The 22,336-nt window shown below is 35.9% G+C and overlaps 1 protein-coding gene across 3 annotated transcripts in view; it reads right to left on the reverse strand.

Moving 5' to 3' along the window:
• dock10 (dedicator of cytokinesis 10) overlaps positions 1–22,336 on the reverse strand; it is a 123,393-nt gene that overhangs the window by 54,958 nt on the left and 46,099 nt on the right. For 2 of the 3 annotated variants that reach the window (XM_067365855.1, XM_067365857.1), the window contains exon 2: positions 8,793–8,912. In XM_067365855.1, coding sequence (XP_067221956.1) covers positions 8,793–8,912 — 120 coding nt within the window. Of the gene's footprint in view, positions 1–8,792; positions 8,913–16,279; positions 16,441–22,336 lie in introns of those variants that run through there. The other variant, XM_067365856.1, reaches the window with a different exon arrangement.

The raw sequence follows: 22,336 nt of genomic DNA on the forward strand, positions 1-22,336 counted from the left end.
TGAAAGTACACCCACAGATGCATTTGCTAGAAGAACATTATAGGATTTTTTTTTTTTTCCCTAGAAAAAAGGGGAATTTTAGTATGGTGTTTAAGATATTAAAGAAAATGGTTCCAAAGTATCTTTTAAAATATTATGTATTTGTAAGAGATTTGTCATTCTACAAGGGCGAGTAAAAATGATATATATCCTTGTAGGTTTAAGAGTGAAATGGGAAAAAAATATTTTCTATTTACTAGTTCTGTTGCTTGTAATAAATGACCTAGATGTATCCAAGAGATGCAAGATGAGAGTATTTTTAAAAAGGAAGTAAAAAAATGGTTGTTTTATCATTGATGTTTGAATTTGAAGTTGTGTTTGAGTATGCAAGTTGCACTCCATAAATTATTTGTTCGTCCATTTTTTTAAGATATCGAGGACCACATGGAAATAAGCCTAAGGCTTTTTTGTGTATTTTATCCTCAACAATTTTGAAATGTGTATGAACTAGTCTGTTTTTGGACTTTTTTTGTATTATGTTTTAAATTTTGTTAAATAAAATACAAACAAACAAACAAACAAATACGCACATGCCCACTCTTCAAAAATGCTGCTTTAAATCTCTTGACAAACTAAAAGATGTAAAGAACATTTGGATATATTTGAAATAAAAGATATAGATTGTACTGAATGTCAGCTTACTTATTTTGTTGAAGATAAGGATTTATAAGGTCCACATGTCATGCAAACAACAAACTATGTTTCTAAGTAACCACAGGTTGTGAGCTGTCGTTCCAACCACATAAGCGAGTGTTCATTGGAACTATGGTTTTAGGAAACATGAGTCATTGAACTTGTGACTGTTAACTAACAATGCTTTTGGTAGTTAAAAATGAGCTTGCTGGGAGTGTATTATCTTTCTCTGTACCGAGAGAGCACTGATCTAACCAGACCAGCTCCACACTTATTATACAGAATAATGAATATTAACATTATCCTCCTGAGACTTTTGCCCACTGTAGCGGACATTACATTTTGGTGATTTTCTCTGACATCATACATGTCACAGTTTTAACTGGAGTGATATCAGAGATACAGAGATACCAAATATTTGGTGGTTTCACCATGACAACAACAACTCATTAATTTAATGATCAAAATTAGCACTCTTATGGAAATATGACAATATTTTGTAACTATCATTAAAATCTGATTATTTTTCAAATGGTTTGTCATAAATCAACATCTCAGGAAAATATTATGGGGTTTCTAATCAAAATATAACTTTATTTTACAAAACAGGGCATTGATTTCATACATGTCCACTGTAGAGGACATCAGGACTTAAATCATGTTTATCAGGCATTTTGAGAGACACAACAAGTGAATAGGGAAAGAAATTATTCCTATTATTTATTAGATATTATTATGAAAATGTTGCCATTGTTGTACTCGCATTATTACAGTTCTTTTTTCATTACATGTTGCCCCAAGAACACATTAATATGCAAATCATATAATATAATATCAAATTATATTATATCATATAATATCAAATAATTCCATTACATCTTTCATAACATAGTTGAGAATCATCTTTAAACAATGTTTGGATAAAAAAAAAAAAAAAAAAAAAAGCCTAAAAATTGATTGGTGAATAAAAAAAAATCCTGTTGTTTTTGCCTATACATGTCATTTCATTTCATGTCAAATCATTTTCAAAAATGTTTTTTTCCACCCATTTGTTTCTTATGCTCTAAACAATGTAATGACATGAAAAAATACTAAATTCAAAAAACTTTTTTTCTGGGTCCCATATCCTCATGGAAAAATATATTATATGAAATGTATTTATAAACACTTGAAACATGCTTACTTCATATGATCAATGATCCACGTGACGATTGTTAAACTCATCGTGTCGTTCCGTGCAGAAACCGCTCTCATGCGTGCTCAGTGTTCTTACATGTTAAATATTGTTACAGTGATATTTCCCATGAGTTTGTAGTCAATCTGCAGCTCTAAGTGCATCGCAGAGAAAATGCAAACAGCACTTTTGTGTTACTGAGGAAACATACACTTATGTGCCTGAAGGATAACAATGCAGTTGAACAGGCAGAAGTGAATGGACATTTACACTCACCGATGTAATGCCATCTTATGCGTAATACAGCACAGCGCTTGGATTAAAAGAGTTAATTATTATGAATAATAATAATTAATGAGCTCTTTGTCATGAATAAATGCAGACAGGTGCTCAGAAACGGTTGATGTCAGCTCGGTCGTCCAGCCCCGACTGGAGCCCTAGCAGCCAATCACCACTCCGGATCTTGCCGGCATTACGCATTGACGTCAGAAGCAGTGACGTTGCTCCGACTTTGCTTAACAAAACGGAAGACAGAATTTGCTCAAAAAATGCAAAAATGATGAATTTCCACTAATAAATAAACTTTAACGAATACCTTTAGTGTTTTCAGTGATGTGCAGCCTGGACATATCTGTTCACATCTCAAAAAATGTGTTTTGGAGTTTCATGACCTTTTAAGAAGTAATGTCATTAAACATCACATTCATGACATGATTCAAGCTGACTTCTTAAGTAGAGTGTCATGTTCAGTCTGTAGTGGTCCTGATACAAGTGCTTTGATCCACCTGATAAAGTAGGAACTGTGAAACTGAAACAAAGAACATTTAGTTTGGAATCTGCCAGAACTGATATCATGGATCCAAGTACAGAGCATATGGATGTAAGTACAGAGTATTAGTAGACTGTCCTAACTCTTTATTTTGATGCTCCAAACAGACAATCTACTGACTATAAGTAACTTTGCAAGTACATGTCAACTTATTCTACTAACCTGAACCCTAAACTAAAACGCCACTAACAGTCGCCTAATACTCTAATGAGAGTTAGTTGACATGCAGTTGCAAAGTTACTTATAGTCAGTAGAATGTCAAAAGCGGACCATCGAAATAAAGTGTTACTGAACGTACAGCACTGAGAACTGTGTTGGTAGGCAGGCTAGTTGTGCCATTATAGGGAGATAACAAGCCAACAAGCCTGTCTGTTCAAACGGGCTCCAGCAGGGTCTGTGCAACAGAATGATGTTGAGTATTTCTGTCTTCAGAACTTCATGAACATGTTTTGCTATCTTGATGACATCATTGTTTTTGCTCCTGACAAACTTCCCAGTCTGCATGTTTTTTTTTTTTTTTTAAGCAGTAGGACGCAAGAGTTTAGTTTAGTTTTGTCCAACTGATGAATTTCCTTTGTATTTCTAATTATTTATGATTTATGATGATCCAACGATGCACATACATGTTGTTGACTATATTACTTCAGTTTAATTAGTTTTTAATCATTTGTGATGTGATATCTTTATCATGTCTCAAGGGTTGTGCATTGCTGCTGTGCAACTGTGGAGTCCACAATTTGTTTGACCAGATTAATACAGGAATTCAGAGTTTGAAAGAGTTTTTTAACAACACTACACTCACGTCTGATGATGCTTGTGAAGTTAGACTGTACTATATGCCAGGTAAATTCAATGCCATTGTTGAAGCAGAGACTTTCTCTATGTTAGTGAGCTGCAAAATATCCTTATATATTGTGATTATTGTTGTTGAGAAATTTAACCACACAAATTTCAGAATTCATCCCCGGCCTTGGATGACAGACCACATGTCTTTTTTGTTTGTTTTTTTTTTGTTTTTTTAGCTATATGCAATAATGGAAATCAACTGATTCATATCAAGAACTACAGAGGGAAATAAAATCTTTTTTGAACATACATATGTTTTACATTCAGAGGCAAAATCCCTTATATTGCACCTGGCAGTATAAAGCATCTCCACATTTTGGCAACAGGGTGCATTAATGACATACCCAAAATAAAAAGGCTGCTGCTCATGAGTCATTCTAACTATACACATAACCATTGTATATTTAGAAGTCAGACACTTGAGAGTTTACTGTTCAAGACTCAGAATTACTCAGACTGTAATAGGGATATAAAATAGAGATAAACTCAATCATAAAAATAAAAATAAGGATTAAAATCCATAAATAATAAACAATGTATGTGTGAAACAAAGCCAATATCTGTATCTGTTGCAATGTAAAAATTATTTGTATCTGTATTGGGATAAAATCAGATGTGAGCAGGTCTACAATATAATCCATACTGTTCCTGTCCTTGATTCTGATTGGTCAATAGCTGTGTTTTATTCATGATAAAACACAGTTATGACCACTTCACCCAACGGTTCTGTGTATCACTACACAACACCCATAGCAACCACTCTTAGCAATGTAAACTGTATGTTCTCAATTGATATTGTTCATTGAAGCTTACTGTATTATGCAGAAGAGTGTTGTGAGAAAAACTCACTGACACACTCATAAAGACAATCTTTGCTGCCATCTAATGACGTAATAATGTAACTTATGTTGCTGTTCACGGTCAGGGACTTTTTTTTCCGATGGAAGGAAAGCTTTTATTGAAAGTTTACTTCATGAAAGTTGCATTAATACATATTTTTGGCTTTAATATTTAGTATTGTGTGGTAACCGTTTTATAAAAGCAATAAGGTACTCGAGGCTAGTGCTGTATCGTGAATAAGTCACGGCTGAAGCAACGCGGTTAGCAACGCCCTTCAGCTGTGACTTATTCACGATACAGCACAGCCTCTCGTACCTTATTGTTTACATGTAACGCAAAATACATTTGCGCAGGAATTGATCAGTGGTCTGTCACAACCATAAGTAAATCCACACACTGGCAAACGAAGAAGCACAACCATACACTGACGATACCAGACAAAGGAGAACTGAAAACACTTTACACGCTTACTGGTGCACACCAGAACCTGCAACGGGTCTACTTGGTAGCACTGGACTCATTTTCATTCACTTTACATGCACAATTTTCTGTATTATACATAACTATCTAAAAAAAGGGGACTCTGCAAACCTTTCGCACCTCTGCTGGGTATGAGATATAATCTTCATTATTCTTTTGTTTTTATTCAGCCATTATTTGTCTGTATTCTTGCATTATGTTGCCTTCCAAGGTCGGATCGCGCCCATTTTCAGTCAGGAGTATAATCACAGATGGTCTTATTATGAGATGATGCTAACTTCCACGGCTATATCATTAGAAAAGAGTAATGATAAACTTGGTTCATGTGTGCCTTGATAAGCAATCACATTACAGCCTTGACGTCATTGAATCGCTGTCAGAATTGTAGACAGTCAATCCCTATAGGCTCGCTTAAGATGCCAAACACCTCAACCTGAAAGTAGATGAGAGTGGACGGCTGTAGTCAGGGGAGGAGTGAAATAATTTCAGTCAAGACAGTACTGGCACACAGGTTTATGTTGCACAAAATCAGCAAAATTAAGCCCCTCCTAACTGAGCATGCTGCACAACTTCTCATCCAGGACCTTGCCATTTCTAGATTGGACTATTCTGCCTGGACTTCCAACATGTGCTACAACAAATGCTCCACAATGTAGCGGCTTGACTGGTCTTCAACTAGCCCAACAGAGCCCACGTCACACCTCGGTTTATCTCTCTGCACTGGCTAATGCTTCCTGCTTGCATGAAGATCAAGAAACTGACACATGCCTACAGAATGGCTTCATACTCTAAGCTTTCACTATTTCTTGCATCTCTCTTTGTTCAAGCTTGTACAATTGTGGACAATGTTTGAAACTTTGTAGATTTTCACATGTTATTGCCTCCTTAGAATGAATCGCTTATTGTATTCCCTATGTGTTAGTTCCCCATTTGTTAAGATTAAAGCATCTGCTAAATGAATGAATGTAAATGTAAGATGGACAGTTCTCACTTCCCATAGCAGGTCAGCCACAGGAGATTGAAAGGCCGCTATTGTGTGATTCACACTCTTGTGCTTTTTGCTAATAAATTGGATAATTTAAATTCTTTGCTTTTGTATGAAAATGAATATGATGAAAAAAATCAAAGTAACGGTTATTAAATTTCCCCTAACAGATGTGTCACACTTTCATAACATTTTGTTTTTTTTTACTTTTGTCAGGTAGCATGAGAAAGAGATTGTGCCCCGTTTATGGATTTTTGAAAATTACCTTTCATGTAGTGTGTAACAGCTCTAAGTGAATGAAAACATCCTGCAAAGTTATAAATCTGAAAGTGCACCGTATATAAAGTTATTGTTTCTCAAAAGTAAGAGTCGACTCTGAGTCTATTAAACGAGTCTTTGTAAAACTAATCCCAAGCCATTTTGTTGTGACGTGACAACAAAATATTAGCATATTGCCCGCCCACTTATTGCACGTGCAGATGCCAGGGAAAATAAAAATTTTCAACAATACACAGCAGTACAATCTTTTGTTGTGTTCCCGTCATTTTACTGATGACTGCTCCTCAAACCTCAGGGAGTTTAACGCAGGATTCACAAAATGCTTGGACTTAAAATATGGATCAATGCCCAGTTTATTTGGACCAGCTTGCCCCTCCGAATTTCTAAGTATGATTAATAATAAATGTTTATATTTTCTAGCGATCGTTCAAAATTCATAGTTTTGTATATTATGTTGTGTAATGTACACCCTAGTCTGTATGTCAACCTCTGGATATGACGCTGAGCATGTGCACTCAACTTCTTTGGTCGACCATGGCGAGGCCTGTTCTGAGTGGAACCAGTCCTGTTAAACCGCTGTACGGTCTTGGCCATCGTGCTGCAGCTCAGTTTCAGGGTCTTGGCAATGTTCTTATAGCCTACGCAATAATTCTTTTTTTCAGATCCTCAGAGAGTTCTTTGTCATGAGGTGCCATGTTGAACTTCCAGTGACCAGTATGAGAGAAACCAAATTTAACACACCTGCATCCAATTCACACCTGAGACCTTGTAACACTAAAGCGTCACATGACACCGGAGAGAGAAAATGGTTAATTGGGCCCAATTTGGACATTTTTACTTAGGGATGTACTCACTTTTGTGGTCAGCAGATTAGACATTAATGGCTGTGTGCTGAGTTATTTTGAGGGGTAAGCAAATTTATACTGTTATACAAGCTGTACACTCACTACTTTACATTGTAGCAAAGTGTCATTTCTTCAGTGTTGTCACATGAAAAGATATCTATTGTATTAATTACTTAGATGTGTCTAAGTAAAGCATACACTTTAAAAGTGTATTGTTTGAGTAAAATGTATTTTTTTTGTTAATTTTACTTAACTTAGTTGAGTAGAGTTTACTTAATTCCATATGTAAAATTGACAAATATGTGTGCAAAAACTTGCAAAAGTACATTTTACATTTTTTGTTTTGTTTTCAGTGATGGACTCTTATGTAAAAAAAAAAAAAAAAATGCAATAAATCATAATTTATTTATAAGCATTACAAAATTTACAAACAGTCAATCAAAGTCAATCAAATTTACTGGGAATTCCCAAGTAAACTTAACTTAAACATTTCTAATTAAAGCTACTAATAATTATGTTTAAGCTTTTACTAGCCTTTTCTGAGTGAAAATTGTTTCCAAGCTTTTTTCAAGTAAATCATACTCCATGTACTTCATATTTTACTGTTATTAAAATGTTGTTACTCCAATTCCCAAACTTAAAAAGAAAAGAAAACTTGAAGGAGACTGGTCTATTCACTTGCCTTAAAAAAATCATTAAAAATACACTTTCAAAAGCTGAAGTGATTTCCTTGTTTTATTTACTAGTTGAATACAGTATAACTCAATATTTTAACTAATTGCTAAAGTGGAATTAATCGAACAAAGCTTACTGATTAACCAGTGTAATAACCGATGATTAGTCGATTAATCATTCTAATAATAGTTAGATTAATCGATTATCAAAATAATCGTTTGTTGCAGCCCTACTTAGTAGTTAAGGCCACCTAATATAAAGTGGGACCAAGCTGTTTCCTCACAAAAGCCTTTTATTCAGCGTAATAAAGCCCCTCTCCTCCATTGAGATTCATTAAAAAACGGCCTCATGCTTCCTTACCTGTGTACTGCACTGCTAAACTTTCTTTGCTTACTGGCTCGCCTTTAATGCCCAAGAAGACCTGTACATGAGCAAGCAGCGGAATTTCCACTTTTATCTTGGGAAAAAATGATGCAGTTCTTCCCACACAAAAGTTCAAAGTGACCACATCCGTCAATTAAAAAAATAAATAATACCTTGCAATTTGTTGTGATATCCACAGCAAAATCTATTCATAACACTTCCACCACCCACCAGTAGAGGTCTTTATCACTTGAAATGTTGCATCTGTAATCCATTAGCGTTTATATATTCACAGTGCTCGGTGTACTTTCCCCAATGCTGCCCTTTTGCCAGTTTCTCTGGATTACTAACCTTGATTACTGATTTAGATTTGTTTGCCTGCTTTTCTGTTTTCCTGCTTTTCAGTTCTCCCTTTTTATCATGAACTCATTGCCACTATGAGGTGTTATATGGTTATTATATGTGTGTGCTCACTAAGTAAATGTGTGCAAGCAATGTTTATATTTGTGCCATGTAAAGCCCAGATCTGTGTGTGAAAGAGGATGTGGTCTGAAAAGGCCTCTTCTTGGCTGTTTTCAGTGCAGAGTACAGGGAGAAGTGTCAACACACATGCAGTCATGCAAACAGTCATTTAACACCTACTTTATGTCTTTTAGCAAAGTTCTATGTCTCAAAAAAGAGCCTTCAGAGCACTCACTTTTTAAAAATGTGAACATCTTAATGAGATGTGAAACTGTATGAACACCACAAATAAATGCACATTCTAGCAAAAACGCACATAGAAAGAGAAAACCAAGAACTCACAGTGAAGTCAAGGTCTGGGAATAGTAGCAGATCTTGAAGGGGATCTTCCCTGAACTCAGTTTCAAGATCTGAAATCACAGTCTCATAGTCCAGGGGGTCAATCAGTTTGGGCTTCTCCTGCTGTGAGACACACAAAAAAAAACTTCTCATCAACATCAGTATCAGAATGCAGAAATACTTTCTCGCTGTGCTGAGATGTAGTGTTTTTTTTCATGATAAATTTGCTCTTGTATCATCTTTAATGATGTAGTGTGTAAATTGTAGAGTTACATTTAATTACTGTTGCTTTTCTGAACCATGTGTCTGAACCTAGGAGTTAATAGTCCCCTTGCATCAGACTGCTACTAAGATAGCCCTGACAACAGTGCAGTAAAAATATAAAAAATAAATATTTATAGAGGAAGAGGTCTCTGACTCTGAAGACTGTTACAATGCACAAAACTTCTGATGGTGAGATTTTAAGTGAATTCAAATGCATTGTTGAATAAAGCTACAAGCATGGAAGCAAATTTGAGTCTGTGAAAGTGATGCTCTTCCTAAATTTATTAAAAAAAAGACAAAAAAAAAAAACTTTGTGCAAATAAACTGGACCATAGATGTATCTTCTTATCAAGGTTTTGTGTGCTTTATAAAGGTTGCTTTATAATACTGTGCATTCAGGAATTACCCTTTTTTCACATTTTTTGTTGCAGCCTTCTGATTAAATGCTTTTAAAACTTTGCAAATGTATTAAATAGAAAAACAAAAATTAAATAATCACACTGGCAGAGGAACCCTGCTGTTTTGCATGCTGGGACCGGCATGGGGTGCTGGTTTCTGATCACTAGCATGGGAAGCAGGAGATTATATATATATATATATTTATTTATTTTTTCTTCACATAAAAGGAGAACATACCTATTCAGTTATACCTGCTTCCATTTATTTGCAATCACAGAAATGCACAAAAAAAACATCTCCATTAAGTCCAAAGGCTTACACATTTAGAAAAATCTTGATAACATTTCTTCCTTGCAGAATTGCTCAAGTTCAGTCAAATTCCATAGTGAGTGCAATGGACTGCTCTCTTCAAGTAATAAACTGAAATAAACCGTAATAAACACTGAAAGTTAGGAAATGAGTATTATAGTGAATCAACAGTATTAAAGTGCTTAAAGTGTTCATTCCGGCTTTTTCAGTTCTTGCTCACCATGTCCTCTGGTCAAAGCTCAGGTGATTTTGGTGTGAGAGAAAACACTCCAGTTTTAAAAGAACATGTTTCCCGAGGTAGTTTAAAAAGTTTTCTATTCTCTCTGCTTTAATTAGTGGTATCAGAAATCAGAGACTTTGCATGCGTCACGGAACGAAGGTAGACAAATGCAGATTTATAATAGAAAAAAGGGTTTAAGTCAACAAGCAGGCAGATACGCAACAGTGTTCTCACACACAAACAATAACCGACAATGAACACAGAACAGGCAGGAACTAAAATACACAGATAATGACTACTAAATGGAAACAGTTGACAAGACTTGACTAATTATAAACCATAGTGACTAATGAGGACTAATGCAGACAAGACAGGACTGAACTAAACTGAACATGTGACATTACGCCCCCTTGTGCCATGACAAACAAAGTCTCTAAAGAGAGGAAAGAGGGTGGAGGCTTCGGTGGAGGGTGTGGAGCTGATGACGGACAGCAGGGTTGAGTCCTGACTGTAGGGGCGGACGGAACCCGGGACCCATCGGCTGAGGCGGAACAATGGTGAGTGGAGGCACCGGCGGAACATCACGGCTGACAGACCTGGGCTGTGTCCCACTCCAGTTTTAGACATGCACTCGTGAACTTCCCTACACACTTCCCCTCGGGGGAATCCCTGCCGCCATTTTGAAGTGTGTTCCACTTCTTGAAGTGGACGAGGGAAGTTTACATGGGCAGACCCTCGCTCCCTCGATTTTCACCGAGGGAGCGAGCCTACTTCACATGTACACTTCAGGCAGCTCCATAACCCACAATGCAACACGATTATGATGTCAGCGCATATTGCGTTTAATTTATCAAACAGTTATATGATATATTAATAATTTTTTTAAACATTTAAAACACACATATATACATATAGAATGCTGTATTAAATTTGTAAGGGGAAAAAAAAAAAATCAGCTCCATTGCGGATTCCAAGTGATCAAGGGCTTAGGACGTTCCAGTTCAGCCCATACAAAGGTTCCGCCAGAAGTGGGCACTCGTGCAACCTAAGCAATGACGTACATCCGAGTCAAAGAGACCGAGGGAAGTTAGCGAGGGAAGGGCATTTAAAAACCGAACTGGAACGCAGCCTAAGGCTATAGGCCTGGAAGCCTGGCACTGAGCTGCTGGCTCGCGGGACAGAGGCGACAAAGGGGGACTCGGTTGACCGAGGCGATGATGGGGCAAGCCAGCACCATGGGGAGGTTAGAGGAAGGGAGGAGCCCAATGACACCCAATGATGGGTTCAGGCGCAGCTGGAACCCTGGAAATCCATAGCGGAAACTGGGTGTCAACCGCCGGAATCCGATCGGGAGTGGTGAGTGAGCCCAGTGGAGCATCCGGACAGACGGGCCACGGAGGCGATGAGAGAGCGGTAAGCCGAGGCGATGGGCTGACAGGTCGAGGTGGAGATGTGGAGGTGAGGCCTCAAGCCGAGCCGGTGGAGGTGAAGCCCGAGGCGAGGAAGATGAGCCGCACGGATTGAGCGGTTGGGGCAGAGCTGAGGAGCTTGACGATACCAGTGGTGCCAATGGATCCAGTGGACTGGCCGTGACCAGTGATGGAGATGGGATCAGGAAGTCAGGCAGGGATACAGGCTGAAGAAGATTTCTGGACGGGACTGGAGCATCCAGATAGCTGGACGGGATGGGCAAAGACGAGGAGGATTCAAGGTTGGGGACTTGGTTGGGAAGTGGATCCACGGACCATAGATCGATGAGGTTCAGGTCCGCTCCTGGCTCTGCCGTGGACTGACCAGCTTGCGTCAACTCCGTGGCTTCGATGTTCTCTGGCTCTGGTTTTGGAACGACCTCGGTGGGCACCTCGGGCTCGCTGGTAGTGAAGGAGAGGCCGCCAGGCCAGGTACCCCAGATACGGCCTGCTTTCTGGGAGGAGGAGCCGCAGCGCTGGTGAGTCCATAATACTTATACCTCGGATTAGAGAGGTCAGTTATTCTGTCACAGAACGAAGGTAGACGAATGCAGATTTATAATAGCAAACAGGGTTTAATTCAACAAGCAGGCAGATAAGTAACAGTGTGCACACACACAAACAATAACCAACAATGAACACAGAACAGGCAGGAACTTAAATACACAGATAATGACTACTAAACGGAAACAGCTGACAAGACTTGACTAATTAGAAACCATAGTGACTAACGAGGACTAATGCAGACAAAACAGGACTGAACTAAAATGAGCATGTGACAGCATGACGGAAAGTCAGACACCTTTATTTTTATAGCGCTTTATACAATACAGATGATTTCAAAGCAGATTTCCAGTGATCAACAGGAAAGTAATGATTCAATGATGCTAACAGAGTTCAATTTGGCTGTAAAGCAGCTCTACAAAGAAAATAGTATCAGTGTTCAGATGAAGTCAGTTCAGTGTTGATGCAGTTCCGTTGTAAAGATCATCAATTATTAAATTAGTTCAATTCAGCTATAAAGCAGCTCTGCAGAAAACAGTGAGTCATCATCCAGCTCAGTTCAGTTCTCATCCAGTAGTGTCAGTGCATTCAAGTCAATAATGTTGTTGAATATTAAATGTCCCCAGCTAAGGAAGCCAGAGGCGACAGTGGCAAGAACTCAAACTCAGGTGACAGAATTGCAAAAAACAACAAAAAAAGTGTGCATGCTCTTTTTCCTTTTTCCATTTCCAACCCAGCACCACTGGGTTACTGATCATGAACATTTATCAAACCAAATTAGTTTAAACCCAACAGTCACAACCCAGCATAAAGCGGGTCATGAGCTGCATTTAAAGGGGTCATGAACTGCATTTTTTATATATATATATAACGTTCTTTGAGGTCCACTCATAATGTTAGCAAGGTTTTTACATGAAAATCATTCTAATTAGTAATAGGCAATGTTTTATTTAAATTTATTCCTTATGTATTTGTGAGGTAGACTTAGTATTGTATTTTATTACATTATTGTTCCCTGTGTTTCTGTTTCAAGGACTTTTATTTTGATATTTCTTTTGGTCTTCTTGTGTCTATGTTCAGTTCCTGTATATGTAGTTCCTTTTCCCTTGTTTCCATTCTTATCATCCATTGCAAACCCTTGTTTGTTACCATGTCAACTAATTACCTACACCTGTCCTTCATTTAGCCCATTGTCATCTTGTGTATTTAAAACCTCAGTCGTCAACAGATCATTGCCTTGTGATAACGTTTCATCCTGGTAAAAGTTAAATAAAATTTAAGTACTTGGAGTTGTAAGGATGACTTACAATGTTTTGTGTAAAGGAATTATGAATGAATGTACCATCGTTTAACACATTGTCATTCTTATATTCTTTGTTCATCATTTTCAGTAAAGTAAAAGTAAAGTGTAAGTACATATTAAGCTGTTGATAACAGACAAAGCAATAGTAGCACATGGTAAAAACATTGTTAAACAAACTTGCGTGTCATTGCTATATGGTCAAATATAGCTGGCACTGCATCTTTTATTTTAATTTTTCTCAGTAAAATGAAGCAAACAAACGAGCAGTGACTTACTGATGCAATCTGGAAGTTATAAAGTTAGTAAAATTAATAAAGTTAATCCACACTTTCTTAATGTTAGGTTCATATAGAAGGGAATCTTAAGACTGTGTTTTGTTGCTTGTATTTACCTTCTACTACATGTGCAAATCGGATTATATGTCAAAAGATCAAGGAAAATTTGATTTATCAATTAATTTAATTAATAATTTATCAATTATTAAAATTCTTCGCTAAAGAGTTATAAGCCATGAACTAAACCAACCAGCTCTCAGATGAATCACAGCATTACAAACTTTTATTTGAAGCAAATAAGTATTTGAAAATAGACAATACGAGGCTGTGTCCTTAATATCTGTAATGAAGGAATCAACTACAATCCCATAAAGCAAGGGTGGACAACTTTCCTGCAGTTTTAGCACTAATCCTGATAAAACACATCTGGACAAACTAATCAAGGTCTTAGGATTACTAGAAAGTTACAGACTAAACTCTGCAGTAAAGTAGGTCCTGAGGACCAGTTGCCACAGCAGCCTTGACATAAAGCGTTGCAAAAAATGATTTGTATATAAGCATTGTTGACTATAAATAGCAGTAATGTAGTCTCCTTTATTACTGAAGTTTCACCCCCACATCCTCATGCAGAGAACAAATCACATACAATAAACAATGTTGCATGATGCATGGCATCACAAATAATGCAAACATCTTACATAATCTGTAGATAACAAAACACCTGGAGTTGTACTGTCTGTAGCCTATTCTATAATCAACCCTGCTCTGTTTAAAATGAGAAACATATAAAAACCAGGGTACACTTTACAATAAGGTTCATTAATTAACATTAGTAAATTAGAACTGAATTTTCATTAATTAATGTTAACTAAGATTAGTAAATACAGCAACAAATGTGTTGCTCATGGTTAGTTCATGTTAGTTAATACATTAACTAATGTTTAACTAATGAACCTTAGAGTAAAGTGTTACCAAAACCAGTTAAATGTCATCTTGAAAATCAATGGAGAAAACAATGTTTGAAGCTTGTTTCTGCCACTGGAAAAATAAATAAATAAGGTAAGTGTGACTTTTTATTTCACAATTTTGATTTATTTCCCCTCACAGTTGTGAATTTATATCTCGCAATTCTGATTCTTTTCCCACAGAACTGCGTTATATACTCACAATTGCGAGTCAGATTTGCGCTAACTTGCAATTGCGAGTTTATATCTCGCAATTCTGACTTTTTTTTCTTTCAATTCTGACTTTATAACTTGCAATAAGAAGAAAAAGAATCAGAATTTTGAGATAAAAAGTCGCAATTATCTTTTAAATTGTTTTATTCCGTGGCAGAAACAACTTCCATAGGTCAGAGCCCTGCAGACTGGTGGTTTAATTTTTCATTGATGCAGGCAAATAAATCTGATTATTAATTGATTCCAAATGTTCCCACAGAAAAGTAGAAAAAGACAGAGACAGCATGTGGAGGTAACTAAATAATAAAAAAAAAAAACTCTAGTCTTTTTTTATTTACCTCACATGCTGTCCGTTTTTTTCTGGTCATTTTATTTCATTAGTCATTTTCCTAAATAAACCACAATACACACAGCTGACACTGACAACAGTTTCCTGTGTCAAAGACATCACACTAGTCTGCATTCAGCAACTAAATGCTATTAACAGCTTTTAACAAGAACATTCAACACTGAAAATGTAATCTAACACATGCAATTAACAGAACTGTAATCCTCAAACTGTCACTGAACCTACAAAATTTTAGTTGTCACATCTTGAATTATATATAAATCATTTTCAAATCTTTCCTAGGAGCCAATTCACACAAACTTTGGCATATACCATGTATAGACCCTCCTCACAAAAAACTAAAACAACAACAACAACAACAACAAAAAAACTGTCTAGTCATTTGGTAGTTTTGGTAGATATTGTAGAAGTCAATAATGCCCTAATTAATAACTAATTGTCCTGTATATTTTGACTACAAGATAACAGAGCATTTATTTATCAATTGATTTATTGTTAAACAACTGCATCCACAGGGTCAAGCCCCGGAAATTGACACAAATGGCTATATTTAGGTCTATATTTCTATTGTGACACTGTAAACAGAATACATAAGAATGTATGAATTAGTTTAGCAAATTAGTCTGATTTGTGAGCACATCTCAGGAAAAAAAAAGTGGCTAGTGGTTGCTTAGGAACAAGAACATCCACAAAAAGAATCTCATAGTGGGCACAAGAGTCATTATCAACGTCGACAGCCAGGGTGTGGAGAACAAGAAATAGTCACTAATATACATAACACAGGAAAGTCTTTCTCCATGGCAACAAACCCTATTATTCTTAAGTCAAGGGCATGTACGTTAGTGCAACAATCAGGCTGTGTGTACCAACACCTGCCAACAGTACTCAACACGAGGTTCATAAATAATTTACCAGTTATCATCAGTTCAATTCAAACACTGACTAAAAGAAGAACCAACTGTAAGTTTTATGAAAGAAATAAAGGGAACTGCCAGAGGAGAGGACAGACATTTTTCTAAAGCAAAAAAAAAAAAAATTAAAACTGACACAAAATCCAGAAAGCAGTGAAATCAACTGACACATGTATAGTACAGGTACTGCAATTAACTTAAAATCATTAAATGATTGCAGAGAACATGGCTTGACTGATGGGAGTGCACTGCCAAAGTGAAACACAAAGCAGAGTTGAAATATTAAATTAAGAATGATGAAATACATACACAGCTCACTCGATTGCAGTCTGCCCTCACCCGTCTGCTCTTTATCTTCTTCCGAAATGTGATTTTACTCCTAAAGCTCATAATTATGCATGGATTCACACACACACACGCACTGATAAGCAGACTGTATGCGGATGCTACAGAAAGTCGACCTTTGTGAGAGAAGCAGAACTTTCCTGAGAGCAAGTGAAACCTGTTAGACAGAGCACGTGGTCAGGAGGAAACAGACCTACAGACACATGTGACTTCACTCTTCCATATATAAGTCAAGTCGCATTTATCATATAGCATTTTATACGGTACATATTGCTTCAAAACAGCTTTACAGTAATGAACAGGAAAGTAATGATTCATTATGCAAACAGATACAATTCTGCATTAAAGCATCTCTAAAAAAAAAAATTAGCTGAAGTCAGTTTAGTGTTGATTCAGTTCAGTTCAATATCGGTGTAAAGTTCATCAGTTATGAAGTGAGTTTAAATCTGCTGTAAAGCAGCTCTACAAATGACAATATTGTCATTATTCACTTTGTGTCAGTTTAATGTTTATTCAGTTCAGTTTAATAACAGTGTCAATGCTGTAAAAATAATCAAATATGAAATGAATCCAGATCAGCTTTAAAGCAGCTCTGCGGGAAACTGTAATATCATCAGTGCAGTGTCAGTGCAGGCAAATCAATAATATTAATGAATATTATAAACTCTTTCCCCGCCAGCATTTTGGGAAAATTTATTTATTTATTCTAGCTTCTTGTATTCTTTCTTTTAATCACCATTTGAATGTGGGTAAGTTTCATTAAAAAAGAGCTTTTTTGAGCAAAAAGCTGAAAAAAATCTATGTCTGGATCGGATTCACAATGATGATTAAAACATAGATGGAGTAGATCAAGTCCATCAACATCCCCAAAGCTTCACAGTCCTGTAGCTCATCCTGGGTCAACATTTCATTCGTTAACATTAGGCATTTATATGCTGTCTAATGTTGATGATCGCGTTACTTTACAAATGCATCTGCTTACATATGTTATTACTTGTTTCTCCTTCTTCACCTGTGTTTTGATCAAGAGATTCAATACTCTTTAAGAAGATGCATAATAGCACCTTTTACCATATAATAGTAAAAACAAAGAAAACAGGAAAATTCTGTCGATGGTGGGGAAGCGTTGTCTCATAAATGACGGAAAATTCTGTCAATGGCGAGGAAAGAGTTCACACAAATCACATACATCAAACATTCGCATTGTGGCTCTCTTACACTGTCAGTTTTTATATCAAATTCATTTTTATATATCAGCAAGTACACCGAAGTAGTAATACTATACCTGTCATTCTGTGTAATGAAAGTTGTTCAGTGTGTAAAGTAGTGAGAGACTAATTATGTATATCTATCATAATTCTAATCCAATGGAGTTGCAGGGATGACGTATTGTTGTACCCAGGAGAAAAAAGTACACTTCTATAATGTACTTAATGTGCTCTATTTTCACGTACTAATTTTGTACTAAATATACAAAAAATTCTTCTTTAGTACTTTTTAAGATCATCTTAAGAACATCTAAGTGTACTCAACTGTGCTATTTTGAGACAGCATGAAATATGAACTAAAATGTGTTTTTAATATATACTATCTCTGTATTTAAAAGTGCCCAAGAATGCTTTTTCACAAGATGTAATATAAGTCTAAGGTGTCTCCTGAATGTGTCTTTGAAGTTTCAGCTCAAAATACCCCATAGATTTTTTAATTTCTTTTTTTTTTTTAAACTGCCTATTTTGGGGCATCATTATACACTGATTTTGGCAGCGCTGCCCCTTTAAATGGTGTGCTCCCTGCCACACGAGCTCTCGACTATATTACAGTGCATTTACAAAGTTCACACAGCTAATATAACCCTCAAATGGATCTTTACAAGATGTTCGTCATGCATGCTGTATGCATGCTTCGAATTATGTGAGTAAAGTATTTATTTTGATGTTTACGTTTGATTCTGAATGAGTTTGAGGCTGTGCTCCGTGGCTAACGGCTAATGCTACACTGTTGGAGAGATTTATAAAGAATGAAGATGTGTTTATGAATTATACAGACTGCAAGTGTTTAAAAATGAAAATAGCGACGGCTCTTGTCTGTGAATACAGTAAGAAACAATGGTAACTTTAACCACATTTAACAGTACATTAGCAACATGCTAATAAAACATTTAGAAAGACAATTTACAAATATCACTAAAAATATCATGCTATCATGGATCATGTCAGTTATTATTGCTCCATCTGCCATTTTTCGCTGTTGTTCTTGCTGGCTTACCTTGTCTGTGCACAGATCCAGACGTTAAAACTGCCTTTCCTTGTCTAATGCCTTGAACATGAGCTGGCATATATGCAAATATTGGGGTCATACATATTAATGATCCCGACTGTTACGTAACATTCAGTGTTATGTTGAGATCCGAGTGTTTTCCGGAAGTCTTTTAAACAAATAGGATTTATATAAGAAGGAGGAAGCAATGGGGTTTGAAATGTCTTTTAAACTCTTGTTATTTAACTATGCCGAGGTAAATTCAAATTTGATTCTAGGGCACCTTTAAAAATATATTTAGCTGTAGTACACTATGGGTTCAAATGTACTATAAGCGGTATCTAAGTACATTTTTTTTAAATACAGAGTATATTAAAAGCACATTTTAGTTCATATTTCATGGTGTCTCAAAATAGCACAGTTGAGTACACTTACACTTAGTACACTTACAATATTAAAAAATATTGTAAATGCACAAAACAGGGCTTAAAACCGAAATCCCAAATTTCAGCCAGAAATATATCTAGAAAAAAATACAGATGGAAACAGACGGGGAACACTCTAGACGGACCAACTAACAAGAACACAAGCATCACAAAACGAACCAGAACAAGTCAGAGCACAAAGGAAATATAGAGGGTATGCACGTGATGTCACAGTCGGCCGGAGAGACTGTGTTATGCCCACTGAGTTGCCCACAAGAAATCTGAGGTACATTTTTACAGACTGCCAAAAGCTAAAGGACAGAGAAGCAAATTGATCACTGCAATTCACAGAAACAACTGGACTCCAGGCAGCGAAACATGGATTAGCAGTTAACATTTTGTCAATATGTTGAATTTTGGGGTAAAATCATACATGGGAAAAATAAATAAATAAATAATTTAAGTGCATTTTTCTTATTTTGCAAATTATCTGCCAATGTGGTAAGGAAAATAAGGCAGCGGAAAATTATTTACAATGGAAATAAATACATAAATACAATGGCAGCTTACAATGGAAATAGCTTACTTTCTTAGCGATAGATGCTATTTATGCAGTGAAACCATGTAAAAGCAGCAATTCTTTGCAATAACTGTAACTATTGTAGTATTTAGATGCTACTTATACTTTATATTGGCAGATACATACTATTTGCACCTCAGTTGTTATACATTTACAGAATGAAACATTAACAAACATTGTAAATTATATATTTATTAAAATTATAAATACTTTATAGGCACTTTGTTAGGCACTTTACCTCCACTTTTTGAACATTTTCTAGCTTTCTAGTAACCCTTCAGACCTTGATTACCTTGTTCAGGTGTGGATCTAAACTCTGCAGGACTGTGGCTCTCCAGGACTGATGTTCACCACCCCTGCTATATCTTCTTATACTGTCTCTTGTAATGTCCTTTGCCATAATAAACCATTTTCATTTATAAGCTATCAAACACAAGACAAAACAATTATTACAGCATAGATGTTTTGAAAATATGTAGACATTAAAATCTTTGGCGGGAAGTGGGAACATTCATTTGGAACTCTTGTCAAAATTGCGATTTGAATTTTCTGCTGGGATAGGCTCCAGTACCCCTGCGACTCTACAGAGAACAAGAAGTTCAGAAGATGGATGGATGGATGGATGATATCTCTAAGAATTTGGTCAGGAATCTTATGAGACACGTTTACAGTGCCCAACCCAATCTCATTTATAATATTGTATTGTATGAGTTGGTGATTTTGGATGAAAACAAACACAATTTGTATAGGTAAAACGTTACCATGAAGCTAACACTCAAGAGACTCTTGGCAGAGTGTACGGATGAGACTGTACAAAATTAATTCAATATGCCACCAAATCACCAAACTGCAGGACTGGAGTTACCCATCCCTGTTCTACAATACTATAACTGTACTGTAATATCTACTTCTCTGTGTTTATTAAAGTTTCTTATTATTGATCATTCTGCATGACACATCTGTCTCATGGGATTTGAACAACACGCACCCTTGACAGATCTGTCACATCAAATGTAAGAATTTTACATGATGATAGACTATGTTTACATTTTATAAGGTTAGGAAAAACCGTATAAAACACCCCTATAAAGGTAAAAAAAAATGTTGGAAATCAAATTAAGGGGGGCAAAATATCAAAAGTTATATTTTTGTAATTTTTTACCTTTGCAGCATCAAAGCAAACAATCAGCTATCAGGAATTTATATTTGAGGTTCTGTGGCTAAAATGTACATAGCTTTTTCTAAATGTCTGTTTAAAAGAACCAAGTAAGAGGAGAAAAAAAGCAAAATGAATTACATGAATGAAGGCATAAGTAACTCCAGATGCAGAGCTGTTTTTAAGCTTGTTTTTTTCTCCTTCAGTTCTCTTTCAGTTGACCTACATGGAAAATCACTGCACAAGTTGATATGTATTCCTACTCGTTTCAGTGAGAATGAGCCATATCAACTTAAACATAGTAAATGAAACACAGGATAAGTCACTTTCATTGCCTTACTCTCTCATGACCACAGATCTCAGATCTGCCTCCCATTCACTGCAGAACATAAGCACAGCTGTTGCTTGGCTTTTCCCAAAGATCCCTGCATTTTTCCTGGAGTTCCATTTCCCATGGGTGTGCCTGTTGCTCTACTTCTTCCTCTCTGTCTGTAAGCTTGGTCAGAATCAGGCCTGCAGGCTGGAAGAAACCCCACGGTCTCTTTTCTAAACCTCCCAAACACTCAACTAGATCTTCACTAGATGGACAGATATACACTAAATGGACATATATATATATATATATATATATATATATATATATATATATATATATATATATATATATATATATATATATATATATATATATTTCCTTTTTTTTTTTTTTATGTACATTTATAACACTATCCTTTGTATTAAATTACATTTTTTAATACAACAGTTGAGGTAGTGATGACAAATTTGACATCTTTCTCTGTTTTGATCACTCATTATTCTTGATATTTTTTCCTCTTTTGGAAAATTATAGAAAAACTATAGTTTTATACCTCTCCAGAGAAATGACCCAGAGAAACAGAGAAACCCAGAAATGTGAAAATGTGTTAGATAATTATCTTAGATAATTAAGTTTAATTGAAATAGCACATATAACAATTGTAAAAATACAGCATTTCATGATGAAATTTATTTAATGTGTACTGTATGAAAATTATTATAAATCACAACAACTTATCACCAGCCAACCAAGCAACTGACCAAGAAACAGATTTTCTGTGTATTTATACGAGTACAGCTGACAATAAATAAATAAATAAATAAATAAAATAAAAGAGGTGGTATAAAGTTAATTTAGGATAAATTCTTTACATTTTCATTGCATCTTACACTGTTGTTTTTGCTAAAATATTTTGTCAATTTCGCTTCAGAATTAGATTCTTTTTGAACATACTGTTATATCAAATTAAACATATAATGTTAAACTATTATTGCTGGTTTAACAGGGTGCTATTGAAGCAGTATGACTGTTATTTCTGTTGAATAAATTTGATCCTAAGCAGGTTTGAGCTTACGATGACACATATCCATTCAACTTAGTTGAACACATACAAAAACAGTGCTCAGCATCCTCATATACGATATCAGATGATCAGAAAATAGTTTTTTGAGTCATGTGGATATGTCCAATCTCTTCAAAAATTAAACTACTGGGTTTTTTTAACCTACTAAACTACTAAGTTTTATTAAACGTTTTTCAGTCATGACATCTCTGTTGAGAGATTGGC

Source organism: Chanodichthys erythropterus, chromosome 17 (genome assembly GCF_024489055.1).
Source record: "Chanodichthys erythropterus isolate Z2021 chromosome 17, ASM2448905v1, whole genome shotgun sequence".
NCBI lineage: Eukaryota > Metazoa > Chordata > Actinopteri > Cypriniformes > Xenocyprididae > Chanodichthys > Chanodichthys erythropterus.